The following is a 14,717-nucleotide window of genomic DNA, read 5'->3' as shown; positions in this document are numbered from 1 at the left end:
CCTGAGTTACGAACGCGATCCGCGCTTACGAACAGCATGGTCGCATGTAACTCTATGGGGTCTGACTTACGAACGAACTGAATTACGACCAATTGCTTGGTCCGTAACTGGTTCGTAAGTTGAGAAGACACTGTACTCGATCAGTAAAATAACCGCCTTTTTACATCCCTATGTAGAAGCAGATATATCTTTGAGCCAGACATGATTTTAGGTTATTTGCCTTTTGAAATATTGTAGTAATCCTTTGATCATTCATCAACAAACTAGTTTACCAATGCATAGGACTGTAATATGCTAGCTATAACTCAGTGGGTTTTTTTTCCCCTATAAGATATCAGGAAATATTGTTACGAATGTTGTTTTTCTGTTTTCTGTCTTATTGTGGTTGTAAATTGTCATGCCTTATGACAGTAACAGCAAAGTTTGTGTTTTTAGAGCTGAATTTAGTGACTAAGTTAGTTTACTGTTTTTTATTGCTGTTAGCTGTGCAGAATGAGCAGGGCTCGACAAACTGCAGTGAAATCCATGCGTCAGACCCGCACTGGGCATGCGCACACACCGCCGGTGAACGGGGCAACCAGCTGAAATCTACTCGCCCCGGGCGAGTAGATACACGGATTTGTTGAGCCTTGAGAACGAGTATTGTTAAGAAAGGGAATGGGGTTTTGTTCTTTCTGGGGCATCAAAAGACTTGTTTGTTAAATTCTAATTGTGGACACCTATGGAAATGCATTGAAAGCAGTTGCTCTCCACAAGTGTTGCTGGCCTGCATAAACCATATGATGATGGTGGTATGTGAGAAGGCTAGAACCCAGCCTGACTTCCAGATTTGACCTGGTTATGAGGGAAACATTTAGGTCCACGAAGCTACTTTTAGGATACATATACAATACAAATATAAAATCTAGTTCATTATATATGCTTTATGAGGATTAATTTGTTAGTGATCTTTTTTTATGCTGCTTTCAAATAAGTCATGCCTTCTAACTAATCACTGGGGGCAGAGAGTGGGGACAGGATACTGTAGAGTGAGCACTAGGGACAGTCACACCAGCACAAGACTGTTAGGGATGAGGCACTGCATGTTGCCAGCTATGCCACCTTTTACAAGCAAGGTTCTTCTCCCTCCATTCCTCTCCTCTTCCCCCAGCTATAGGACCTGAGCATTACTCCCCACCCTGCTACAGGACTTGGGGATTTCTCCCCGCTGCCACTCCACAGAAGTTCATTGAGATTCCCCCTCTGCTGTAAGTCTCCTACAGGGCGATTTCCCCTCATACCCCTCCCCTATACTCTCTCACACCTGTGCCTTCTCACAGGGCCTGGGGATTCCCTCTGTCCTTCCCCTCCCCCCCCAAATCATGTGGCTCTTCCAACCAACCATTTTTTTGAGTTAAACACCTCAGCAACAATGGGTTGATCTGCTAGTAGTAATATAATTTAAAATTAGATTATAAACTCGTCAGGGAAGTGCCATATTGCAGTAGAAGTGCCTAATTCCATTGGGCATTGTATCTGTAATAACCACCAGGGGCGGATATAGGGCAGGGTGAACGGGGCGGCCACCCCGGGCCCCGCACTTAAAAAAGCCCTGCGCATGCGCCGTGGCAAAGGGGGGCCCCGCGGAGTTATGCTGCCCGGGGCCCTGCAAAACAGTCATCTGCCCCTGATAACCACACTTCTTTATCCAAGAAGTAATTTAAAATTTCTTCATAATTACTCTAAATAGTAAAATAAAGTTCCAGTTCGAGGGCTTAATTCTGTGTATTAAATACATACTGAGACCAGTGTCTGATTATAAGGCATTATACATGGCCATCTACTTGCTTTAAATAATTTTGTATGAAAGATGACCAAATAATTCAAATAGTTGTTAATCAACATCCAGTCACTAATTTTTAATAAAATAGTGTGAATTTACAGCTAAAATAAAGATTTGGAAACTAATAATTAATTTCCCCTCACAGTCTGCACTTGCTTCTGGTGGTGCAGAAGTGAAATGAAAGTTTGAGCAGGAAGTTGAGGATGGATCTCTTGTTTTGTGGAGGCAGAGGCTCCATTGGCTTTGAAGAAGTCATGGCCAGGGGATGGCTGTATTCAGTTTCTTAGCACCTTTGTTCCTCTGAAGCCCTCAGTGGGCATTAAAGCTACTCTGCTTTGTTCAAAACCCATACATTTTGTTTAGCAGAAGAGTTCTGTAAGTTGAACCTCTCTAATCCAGCGCTCTCTGGTCCAGTGACATCCGTAGTCCAGCATGATTTTGGTTAACCAGATATCCACTTACCATGGGTGTGGCCAGGTTTCCCAGGGTCCCATAAAGTTTAATAGCTACCAGTCCTGGCTCTCAGTGTTCTGTGCTGTTGTTTAGCTCTGATTTACCCCAGATGTCTTCTAAGAGCCCAGTAAGTAGTGGAAGTGTTGGTAATGCTGCTAGATAAGAGTGACCTCCTGTGGTCTGGCAAATTGTCTGGTTCAGCACTGGTCAGGTCCCGAGGGTGCCAGAGTAGAGAGGTTCAACCTGTAATTGAAACAAGGATATAGAACTTACATGTCCCTCTACCAGTTCAATGGATCTGCTCTATTATTTGAAACTTAAACTGCAAAATCCACTACTTGAAATGTTAGTGTAATGTCCAGCTATAGTAGAGAATTTGGTGTGTTCTCACTTTTTGCAAACTTGTAAATTATTTTAAAGTTTTGAATGTAGGGAGAAATGGGCTAGGAATGTTATAGAAGAGCTTAAAAAAATGGAACACTTCCTAAGCTGCAATCTAAATTTGATTAAAATGAAAAATTTCTATCCAATAATGCATTGTTTGATTTAAAAGAATAAAATAGGTCTGTTAGATATAACTATAACATTGTCAATATATTTTCTGTAACACAGTTTAAACTTATCTTTGGGGTATGTGCGTTTGTTTGGAGGGAGTTGGGGGTTTGTTTTGGTTTTGGGCCTGTGGTGGATCTGGATAATATTTTCTTGAGTTATCTTCAGTTTTTCTTTCTCCTGTTTCCATGAACATATCTTTTTTACCTATGTTGTATTCTTTCCTTCTCCAGTATTTTTTCTCCTTTCATCTTCCCCAAAAATCTTTTAGTCCAGTTACTTTCTGTTGCATGATACATTTTCCCCATCTTTCTCCTGCTCACCTACTCCCAAGATGTAAACCCATCCTCTCAAATACAGGGTGTGAGCATTTTATCAGACATGATAGCCAAAAGACTAAATCTACAAGTGGAAAACCAGTATGAAAGATGTAAGGGTCAGGAGGGTAGCAGTGTCCAGGAGCCATTCCAGGTGAGACTCCACATCTTTCCACTTTCTCCCTATGGATGTAAAAATGCATTTAAAAATGCAACCATGTAACTGGTGAAAATCATAGTGGTTACATGTGCTACGGGCTCTGCAGTATACAACTTTATATTGCAGAGAATAAGCTTTATGCTGCAGAGTGCACAGTGAAGGCTCACCAGTAGTGGGGTTGCCAAAGGCTGCTGCCTAGCTCACTCTTGGGGAGGAGGCTTCGTTACAGACTCTGCAGTCCACTCCCCAGGAGCCAACATGTAACCTGTGGTGGAAGGGCTGGGCCAGGCTTGCGATGTACAGGAGCTGCTCTGGTGGGTTTTGTGGGGCTGGAGCAGCACCCTGCCTGAGGCATATGGGGACCTGCTCCAACCCCTACCGGCTACCCATTTACATCCCTACTTCTCCCAAACTACCAGGATTCCCTTCTGGCTGCTCTTTCTGGATTCTATCTTTTGTATTAACCTTCTGGTTGCTAAAAACATTTGTTTGTTTTCATTTTTTGGGTCCTGGTTTTCAGTGACTAGCTTCATTGTCTTTTTCTGCTGCTTGTTTTTCTGAATTAGAATGTAGCTGTCAGTTTCACAGGTTTCTGAATAGATTTATTCTGCTGTAGTTTGCGAGGTGTTGAGAGGTGCAGTAGTGGCATGGAGCTTGATCAGGCTGCATTTAGGCAGACAAGAGAACATCAATGTATAATTGCACATTGGAAAGGTTCCCTTCAAAATCTTAAGGGCTAGAAACTTTTTTTTAAAAAGTGAAAGCAAGTAGGAAAGAAGCCTTTTTAGCATTCTGAGTATACAAGTTAAGACAAAATGAGACAGGACTGCTACCAGTGAGTGGTGGAAAGACGGATACATCATCCCTAGAATGATAAAGACTCTTTTTCCCATGTGCTGAAAAGAGGTTACTTCAGGTCAACGTAGGGACACCTGAGTTCAATTAAGGGTTCCTTATGACCTCTAAAAATCTGTGTGTGGGGATGGGTGGAGATGAACTGCAGCAGTGAGAAAAAGAAGGGGGGGGACACCAAGAGAAGTGTTTCCTTCCATGCTATAAACTTGTTCCTCTTTGTTTGGCTCGGTAGTTCTCCTTTGGCCTACTCAGAGGCCAACCTTGTAAATATTCAAAAATATAAAGCCTGAGTGAGAAATACAAATTTTCCAGAGTTGGACTAATTTAGTCCAAGACTCCTGCTGTTAACGGGGGAGAGGTGCTTTGCAACAAAGTCCAGAAGGTACCTCAACTTAATCTTAATGAAATTTGTGCTTCCCAAACACATGAAACTAAAAAGGCCAACAGCTATATCTGACAAGGGTGTGGGGGCATGCAACTGTTCACTCTTGAGTTAGATATTGTGCAAGTATAGCAGCTTGTCTGTGAGATTGAGGAGGCAGTGAGGGGTGTATCTGGAATATTGTATGCCCACAAGTTAAAGCCATTTTTGAGCTGGTTTAAAATTTGTATTATCACAATAGCTGTAAATCACAAGGTTGTTCATAACAGCTGGAATATTTAATTATGGCAAGTTTTCAAAGTATGCTGTGGCAGATTTGGTCAGCTGACAATATTGTGTATATATAATAACATCAAGTGATCCTTCAAATTCTGAGAGCAGTGGTCACCTCACTGGAACTGGGTATATTTTTAGGTTTCTCTGCTAGTAACAGTCAAACGTAAATACTTCAGCATCTCAGATGAACTGAACATAGTTGCTGACGTTACATAACCAGAAAAGTACAGCTGTTCCTTCTCGGTATACTCACCAATTTGACCTAAAGTATAGTAAGAAACTAGTATCATGTAACATAAAATAAATCCGTTGTTTTCAGGACAAGTTCTAACTGTAAATAATGTTTCTTTCCCTGAGTCATTTCTTGATTGCAACACAACTACTTCATCTGTTTACTCTTTGAATTTTATATTACTGTTTTAAAAAAAAAAAAATTTCACGTGGTGTTAAACATTCAGGTATCTTCAAACCTAACTGCTTTTTTTACCATAGGTGTGTGTTTTTTGTTTTTTGGGTTTTTTTTGTTTGTTTTCAAATTAATACATACATTAGTGTTTCACGGTTTTTGCTCTCTGTTTTCGTTGAAGTAGTAATCATTGTTTATTTAAAAGATTGTAGCCTTAAGTGTGAGAAATAAAGATTTTTTTTTTTTAACTTGCTGGGTCGTATAGAAGAATGGGGTATTGCAACTAATGAAAATGGTAAGGTACTATATATAATTTTTCAAGTTAGCATAGGGGTACAGAAGTATCTCATTTTTATTAATGACAACTATATGTCATTCATATATTTGATTATTCCTAAAACATGCTTATTACTTCAACTTGAATTTGGAAAATGTACAAATTTTGATTGTAGACTTAAACATTTACGTTCTGAACAATTGATTTTGGGTCATATTGATAGTGTTTTAAACTAAATCCATGAAAATAACACCCAAAAAGATTTGGTGTTTTTTAATAAGGTACAAATAAAACACTTTGCTGACACAATTACAGTTTCCCAACTGGTGTTCTGAAGTTCTAACTGTGCAGATTGCAGAATTTTGGTAAATTTGAAGTACTGTTGCCCACTGACAGTGTAAATCCATTTCTAAAAATAATTAAAACAGATTTACATTCAGTGCAAACGCAAACACCTAGCTATTACTGGGCTAACTTAATTGAGTCTAACTATAAATGATTAAGACTTATTGTCTGATATGGCATTAATATAGTGATCATTAGGAGTATTTGAAAAGTTTCTATTATGTTCTCCCTCCCCTGGACACTTTAAAATTTTGTCTGCATCTATGTAATCAGTACTTGACTCGGTACTAAGGGAGTTAAATAGTAGTTAATTAGCTAATCATGTAGTCAATGGCATTTCCATCAACTGCTGAATTAATCGATGGGGGGATGTGCTCACTACCCCCCTGCGGTTCTGAAGTTTCAATGTAGTAGGAGCCAGGCGCACTGGCAGCCCGGCTCTTACTACATTTAAATTGCAGAGCTGCAGTGGGGTTAGCTCCTGGGGAGCCGTGTGGGCCAGGACTGAGCAGTCCCAGTTCAAGATGTCTCCAGGACCACTGAGGCTCTTACTCCCCTTGCTCCCTTCCCCCCACCGCAGAGATGATGCTGGAAGGAACTGGCTTTTAAACTGGCTCTCTCCAGCACTGGCTCCTTCTTTCTCCCCCCACCCTTGCTGCCTACCTCACAGAGGCAGCAAGCGGGGGTGGGAGGAAGCGAGTAGTCAAGTAGTGACTTGACTACCCAATAAGTTTATCAGGTAGTTGACTACTTGAGTAGTCACTTATATCCTTACTCCCGTGATCAGCAACCGGGTGATTGCAAAGCGTTCGGGGCCCTCCCCACTCCCATTTACCCCCCACCCCCGAGAAGCCCCACTACCTACGTCCAGCATAGTGCCGGCTTCCCGCGGGGTGGACAGAAGTCCTGCCTGCAGTTTCGCGCCACTTCCGGGTGCCCACTGGCACCCTGTTCCCACAGCTCTGGGCGTGCTGTGGGAGGGGCGTCCTGGGCGTGCTGTGGGAGGGGCATTGGCCCCGGAGGAGGAGTGCGGTGGCGTCCCTATGCCGCAGGAGGGGTGAGTCGGCCCTGGGGTTTGGCCCTGGGGCAGGCGCCCGAGGGGGTTTGGCTGCGCCGTGGGAGGGGGGTTTGTCCCGGGGGCAGGTGCCTGCCGGGGTTTGGCTGTGCCGCAGGAGGCACGCGCTGGCTTCCCTTGGGGTGAGAGGGGGAATCCTGGGAGGAGGCAGGTGCAGAGGACTTTCTGCCCCCACTGCTCCCCTGTTCCCTCTCCCCACTCCCCAGCCTCAGAAACTTGTCCCCACTGGAACCCTGTCTCTTGCCTTCCTGTCCCCCCTCCCTGTCCCCAGCTGCAGAACTCTGTCCCCACTGGCACCCTGTCCCCTGCCGAAGCACGCACTAGCACCTTCCCCAGTATTATGTCCCCTGCTCCCACCAACACAGTTGGGGCCACATTAGGGAAACTCGGGGGAGGGGGGGAGGTGTTGGAGGAGGGCTTTTTTGCATCTCACTTGTGTGGTCCCAACTGACTTTTCTGTGGGTCAGTAACTCCTGACTCTCAACAGGTTTCCTGCCTTTCTCAGAAATAAAGACAATGCAGAAACTTTTTGTGTTTGACATAGTATTTTATTTGAAAATGAAGCCTGGCCAACAAACCCCCAATTGGGGCCAAGCCCCCATCTGGCCACAGCATCATAACACTCCTGCACCCCCTTTTCCCCCAGACCCTACATCTGAGCCTGTCATACACTGGAACCCTCTGCCCTGAGCACCTCACGTACCCAAACCAAAATTCCTGAATCCTCACATCCAGAAGTCTGTGGCTTGCTTAGTATCCTAACCCTACATCTGACCCCAATGCTGCCTGGCCTGGAACCCCCTCCCCGAGCCAGCGTTCCCTTATCCACCGCCTCCTGCATCCAGATTTCCTCCCAGAGCTTGCACCTCTCACCCCTTCCCACACCCAAATCCCTCATTCCCACCCCGGAGCCAACACATGCTGTCTCAACACAGAGAGGGTACGGCTAGACTGCAGGAGTTTTTCAGAATTCCGGAGATATCCCAGAAAAACTCTTCTGCATCCAGGGATACGTTTGTTCTTCCACTTCTTTTAGTGGAAGAGCAAACATGATCTTTTTGTCACCCCTATATTCCTCTTTCCACGAGGAATAAGGGGACTTCCAAAAGAAGGTTTTTTTCTGACATTTGGTCCAGTCTAGACAGGCCAAATGTTGGAAAAACTTCTTCCTACAGAAGAATTGGGGCGGGGGGGGGGGGGGGAAAGCAGCAGTATAAGGGTTGGGGATAGCAAGTGATGGAGAGGAGGAAAATAGAGAGGGCGGGGCTTCAAGGAAGGGGCGGGGCTTCAAGGAAGAGGCGTGGCAGTAGATCTTGGCTTGTTCTGTCATTTAAAAAGTGATCTTGGGTATAAAAAGGTTGGAGACCACTGCCCTACTTGGTACCACTGAATGCCAGCTAATGACTAGAAGAGGAGGCTAGAAACTTGACCAAAAAAATGAGTTACTAATCACTGAGTTCAAATTTCACATAATCTGACTTTAAAAACCAATATAGCTTTTTAGGGAGGAGGAGGGCATTAGTGTGTTAGTGTCCTTGTATAGTCTATTACAGGTTGTGTTTCATGATGGCTACATGGATTGATTGATTTTTTTTTTTAAAGCATTTCTGCATTCTCTGAGCCAAGCAATAGTGTTGTTTGTTAGTGGCCAAGTAGAGCTCTTATAATCCACCACTAAATTTGATTTGCAGGTACTCCGTGACGATGTGCATCATTGTTTGATCTGGACTACATCTGAGTTAGTGAAGTCACTGGTCACTTTTAATGATGATTGTAGTTCTTGTGAAAAATAACTGTGGGGAATTGAATAAACTAGGTTTTGCTGCCACAGAGCTATTTCTCTTCCTCCTCCCTTCCTCTACCCCACCCCTCAAAAAAATCTCAAGGAGATATGTAAGCATAAAAAGGGGTAAAAGGGATGACTTGAAGGAGCTGGAGAAACACAAAGAGCCTGGGTTGGGATGGTGCACCTAGAGTATGTGCCCACCTCTTGGCTTTTTAAAGATTCTAGGGTTTTATTATATGTATCTCTTTAGGGGATATATGTTAATGTACACCAGTGTTAATGTATGCCAGTGTTAATTGCCACAGTTTGCATGTTCAATCAGGCAAAAAAATGTTAAACTGATCGTCTGAAAAGTGTGTTGGTTTGGGTTTGTTAAAACATTTTGATTTTGACCTTATTTTTTAAGTTTTATATTACTGTAACTAAAATTTTAGACATTTAGAATAGAAAAGAATGTTTCACAATTCTGAAACTTCTAAAAACATTTTAAACCAAGAAACTTTGCATCACTCACCCTTTTCGACAAACAGGTTTGTTTTTTACATTTTCCAAAAGAAAGTTTCAAAATTGCCTGACTGGCAGTAATATTTATGAAAAGCAAGTTTTGAGTGTCAGTTGAGGGTGATTAGATTTTTAGGAAATAATTACTAAAAATCCTAGAAACATCGGACCAGAAGGGACCTCAAGAAGTCATTATATCACTAGAGTCCTCTGCACTCATGGCAGGACAGGACTATCCATTCTACACCATCCCTGACAGGTGGCTGTCTAGCCTGCTCTTAAAAATTTCCAATGATGGAAATTCCACAAAGTGTTTAGAAATTCCACTTTGTGTCAGGGTAGTTGTCCAGCTCAAACCACTCTTACATCAGTTTAAACTCATTGATTCTTGTGCTATCCTCAGTAAAGAGAACAATTTTTTCCCCTCTTCCTTGTAACAACCATTACAAGGTTGTACAAGTACATTGTTATCAACTCTTCTTTATGACTTCTCCTAACTAAAGAAAACCCAATTCCTTCAATCTTCCCTCATAGGACATGTTTTCTAGACCTTTAATAATTTTTGTTGTTCTTCTTTGGACTTTTCCATTTTGTCCAGATCTTTCCTAAAATATGGCACCCAGAACTGGACTTGTTACTCCAATTGAGACCTAATCATTGCAGAATATAGGCCATCCCCACTGTATATCCCGGTGTTCCGCACTAACATCGTTGGTGATTTTAGGATCTATTGTCATAAATCCTCTCATTCCCGAATCTTCTGTCACTCAAAAAATTGGCCTGGGGATGGGAGGAGCATGCAGAGTCTCCTCCTGCCACCAGGGATGCACGGTGTCTAGAGGGAACCACCAGCTATTCAGAACAGTTGGTAGTTCTCTCTAGGTGCCAGGAGGCTGGGGGCAAAGACTTCACTTGCTCTCACACCTCCAGGTAAATCAGGGTCTGTGGACAGGGTAGCCCGGGAAGTTTCCTGGACCCATCCTTTCTTGGGTTGCCTGAGGCCAATTCAAAAATTTGTGAAGTGGCCCCTCCCTTCTAAAATCCCCCTCTCTTCCCCCCATCATAGGTATTTGTCTCTGTGGGATTAGAGCAAATAAAGTTGTATCTTAGGGCTTGGCTGAAGACAATTGATTGTGTGATGTGTGCAAGATGGAAGCTTGAGGCCTGAAGTTAAGTATAGAGGTCAGTAGGTTTGTGGTAAAGGGTGATGTCTATGTGACCATCACTTATTTGCATTGTAGTGTTCAGGAAGTGGATCTCTTGTGTGGACTGGTGCAGGCTGAGGTTGATGGTGGAATGGAAATTGTTGAAATCCCAGTGGAATTCTTCAAAGGCCTCCTTCCCCCAAGGGTCCATATGTTGAGGATGTCCTCAGTGTAGCACAAGTACAGGAAAGGTGTTAGGGACAAGAGCTGAGGAAGTGTTAAGTCAGCCATAAAAATGTTGGCATACTACACCATGTGGGTACCCATAGCAGTACCGCTAACTTGAAGGTATGAATTGTCCCTGAAATGGTTGTAGATGAAGACCATCACAAACCTCAGTGATCCAGGTGTGTTGTGGCAATCTAACCTTCTGATACAGTTCTCAATCTCTCTCAAAGTATTTCAGCAATAGTAAAGACAAACTTCTCTTCCATCATCACAAATCCTACCGTTCTTTTGTTCCTTCCTCTCTCTTTCCACCCTGTATTGGGAGGGAGAGCATGGGTGAGTGACTTTGTGAGTGAGAATATTAATTTAGGGAGCAGCAATATGAAATGGGAGCAAACAAGAGTCTCTCTTGATCTTGGAAGTGAGCTACAGACATATTCTTGCAGGCAGATCCTTTTCTGCAGAACTCTCCATGCCCTTCATAGAAAAAGTAGAAAGAGGCTGAAAGCTGTCTCTGTGTGTGCAGTATGGGGCAGTTGATCCTATAAAGGAACTAATTCTAATAGGGTGAAAGATGTTTCCTTTGAGTAAACTGCTAAATGTTCATTTTCAAATAGAAGCAGAAGAGGAGGGAAAAAATTTTTTCACAGCTTGTAAAGAGGTCATTTTTAACTATTTTTGTTCATGTTATAAGTTTGTGAATGAGTCAGTTTGAAAGGAACTCCTCGTAGAATGGTGTGTAGAAAGTTGTTATGCATCTTTCTTCTATCACCCTCCTTTTAATTTCTTACAGTTAAAATGTCAATGAAGAATTGCTTTACATACTGTTGACTTAATCTGTAGGATGAAATGAGTTGTATGTAAGAAAGCCTTTGACTAGTGCATAACTTTAGTGATTGGTGAACAATTTAAAACTCACAATGAGAAGCTAATTTATTACATATAAAGAAAAAGGAACTCTTCATAGTGGGGAAAAATAAAACAGCTGTGTTATGCCTATCAAGTACAGTACATATGCTTCTTTGTTAGTAGAGTTCAGGAGAGTGGGTGGCCAAAATGTTTGAATTATTCAGATTTAGGAAGCTGATACTTGAAATTCAAGCCAATTTTAAAATATGAACTCTCAGAGGAGCATAAACTTAGAATTCCATAAATAACTTTGTGACAACAGATTAAGTTACTAAAAATAAAAGTATAAAACTTGTTTGGTTACTTGAATTTGTCACCTTAGACAATGATGAAAAAATGTAGCCACTTTGGGTATGTCTAGACTACATTCCTCTTTTGAAAGAGGAGTGTAAACGAAGAAAATCAAAAGCACAAATGAAGTGTGGATTTAAATATCCCGTGTTTCATTTGCATATTCACTTCTGAGCGCTTTTTCGAGAAAGGGTTTTTGAAAGTGAAAGTGCAGGGTTCTTTTGAGGGGGGGGGGGGAAATCCTTTTTCTAAAGAACCCGTACTCCTGAACAAATGAGGAGTACGGGTTCTTTCGAGGAAAAGGTGTGTGGGTGTTTTTTTGTTTGGTTTTGGTTTTGGTTTTTGAAAGAACCCAATCTAGACTGTTCTTTCACTTTTGAGAAACCCTGTTTTGAAAAAATGCTCAGACATGAATATGCAAATGTGCATTACTTCACATTTATCAACATTAAATTTCATTTGCCATTTTGTTGCCCAGTCACTTAGTTTGGTGAGATCTTTTTGAAGCTCTTCACAGTCTGCTTTGGTCTTAACTATCTTGAGCAGTTTGGTATCATCTGCAGATTTTGCCATCTCCCTTTCTTTCTCTAGATCATTTATAAATAAGTTAAATAGGATGGATTCCAACTTTTTTTTGTAAAGTGTCCGGCTTATTCTTGAGCTTATGGCTTGTGATCAATTAGTATAGACCAAGAATATTTAGTTATTTGTTAGTAAACTTTCAGAAATTCTGAATTAAAAATTGCTTTTATCTCCTTTTTCTTTCCCTGCCCAGAGCTGGACTTGCAATCATGGAGGAACATCAGCAGCATTTACACTGTGTTAATTGTGTCAGTCGGCGTTGCATGACCAGACCAGAGACTGGAATTTCCTGTGACTTGATTGGCTGCCCACTGGTTTGTGGAGCAGTCTTTCATACATGCAAATCTGAGGAACATCGCATTTTGTGCCCATTTGAAAGAGTGCCTTGTTTGAATAGTGGCTTTGGATGTCCCTTCATTGTAGCCAGAAACAAAGTCGCTGAACATCTAGAAACTTGTCCTGCAAGTGTGGTATGCTGCACTATGGAATGGAATAGATGGCCAGTCAGTTATGCGGACCGGAAATCTTATGAAAATCTAAGTAAAGATGTTGATGAAGTGGAACAGTTAGACATGGCTTTAGCCCTTCAAGACCAGCGCATGCTGTTAGAATCCCTCAAAGTAGCAACTATGATGTCAAAATCAGCTGATCAGATTTCTGAACCTAGAGAGCAGACTTCAGTTAAATCACGTGCTTCTGACACAGTGCTTTCAAATGGATTGATTTCTGCAGATGAAGATTCCTACAGTGCACTTTATCAAGCTACTGTAGAAACTACTAAGAGTTTAGCTGTGGCATTAGATATATTGAACACTGCTACAAGAGACATAAGCATGTTAAGTTCAAGACTATGTATTTCACCATATGAGATGAATGAAGATTTTCAGATTCAAGAGCAAACTGCTAATGGATGTATCCAGCATAAAATTGTAGACCATGACTACCCAGATGAAGATAATATGGGAGCAGTTGGTGGAATTGACTTTGATGTCTTGAGCCAAAATTCACAGTCGGAACAAAATGGTTCAAGTGATTTTTGTTATGATATAGTGCAAAAACATGACTTGAATGCACACCTTGGTAATGCTTCAGCTCTGTGTAATGGTTTTCATACAGAAAATATAGATACAGAGGCATTGGACCAGAATGAAGATCTAGATGTTTGTGATTCAAAACCATCTAATGTAGCAAATGGTGAATGTATTGCATCTCCTGATGATGGAGTATTGAAGTCTTGCAGCTCCTTTCCTGTAGCAGCACAACAACTTAGAGAAGTAATAACACCCCACAGTTTACTTAATGGCACTGTTAATCATATACAACTGCCACGTGACTCCAGGGGAGAGGAAGTGTTAGAGAGGCAATTGGAACAAGAAAGATTGAGAAATGTAGATGTGTTTTCTCTAATTCATCATCGATCATACAGTTTCCTTGTTAACCACTGTTGGTCTACACCAAAGGAAGATAAAGCTGTTGATACATCAGATTTAGACATAACAGAAGATCCTATGGGTCTTCAGGGAATAGATCTAATCACAGCAGCTTTGCTGTTTTGTCTAGGAGACTCTCCGGGTGGTAGGGGGATATCTGATAGTCGCATTGTTGATGGATATCACATTGATTTTGGGACGCAAACGTTTTCTCTCCCATCTGCAATATTGGCCACAAATACAATGGTAGGGGAAATAGCTTCAGCTTCAGCATGTGATCATGCCAATCCACAACTTTCAAATCCAAGTCCTTTTCAGACACTTGGTTTGGACTTGGTGCTGGAATGTGTGGCTAGATACCAAACAAAACAGCGTTCAATGTTTACATTTGTTTGTGGACAATTGTTTAGGCGAAATGAATTTTCTTCGCATTTTAAGAATGTGCATGGTGATATTCATGCTGGCCTCAATGGATGGATGGAGCAGAGGTGTCCTTTGGCATACTATGGGTGTACATATTCTCAGCGTAGGTTTTGTCCTTCAACACAAGGGGCAAAGATTATTCACGACCGCCATCTGAGGTCATTTGGTGTTCAGCCTTGTATATCTACAGTGTTAGTAGAACCAGCTAAAAACTGCCTCATTGGTCCATGTAGTGACCATCTGAGTAATCTTCCTTTTGAGGTTCTACAGCATATTGCTGGTTTTCTGGATGGTTTTAGTTTGTGTCAGCTTTCCAGAGTGTCACGATTAATGAGAGATGTATGTGGAAGCTTGCTTCAAGCGCGTGGAATGGTCATACTGCTTTGGGAAAAGAGAAAGTATCCAGATGGAAGTTCTTCATGGCAAATAAAAGAAAAGGTAAGTTAACTTTGTTTCTTGGGAAGTCTGAGACATACCTGCTTTTGTCTTGAAAATGACTGTT

The 14,717-nt window shown here is 41.9% G+C and overlaps 1 protein-coding gene across 9 annotated transcripts in view; it reads left to right on the top strand.

The window, feature by feature from the left end:
• Nucleotides 1–14,717, top strand: part of FBXO30 (F-box protein 30) — a 37,656-nt gene that overhangs the window by 9,904 nt on the left and 13,035 nt on the right. For all 9 annotated transcript variants that reach the window (XM_075924369.2, XM_075924370.2, XM_075924365.2 and 6 more), the window contains one exon: nucleotides 12,556–14,653. In XM_075924369.2, the coding sequence (XP_075780484.1) occupies nucleotides 12,572–14,653 (2,082 nt within the window). In that variant the 5' untranslated portion in view covers nucleotides 12,556–12,571. The remainder of the gene's footprint in view (nucleotides 1–12,555; nucleotides 14,654–14,717) is intronic.

The sequence above is a fragment of the Pelodiscus sinensis genome, chromosome 3 (assembly GCF_052426305.1).
Source record: "Pelodiscus sinensis isolate ZL-2025 chromosome 3, ASM5242630v1, whole genome shotgun sequence".
NCBI lineage: Eukaryota > Metazoa > Chordata > Testudines > Trionychidae > Pelodiscus > Pelodiscus sinensis.
This window is presented reverse-complemented; position numbering and strand designations above follow the sequence as displayed.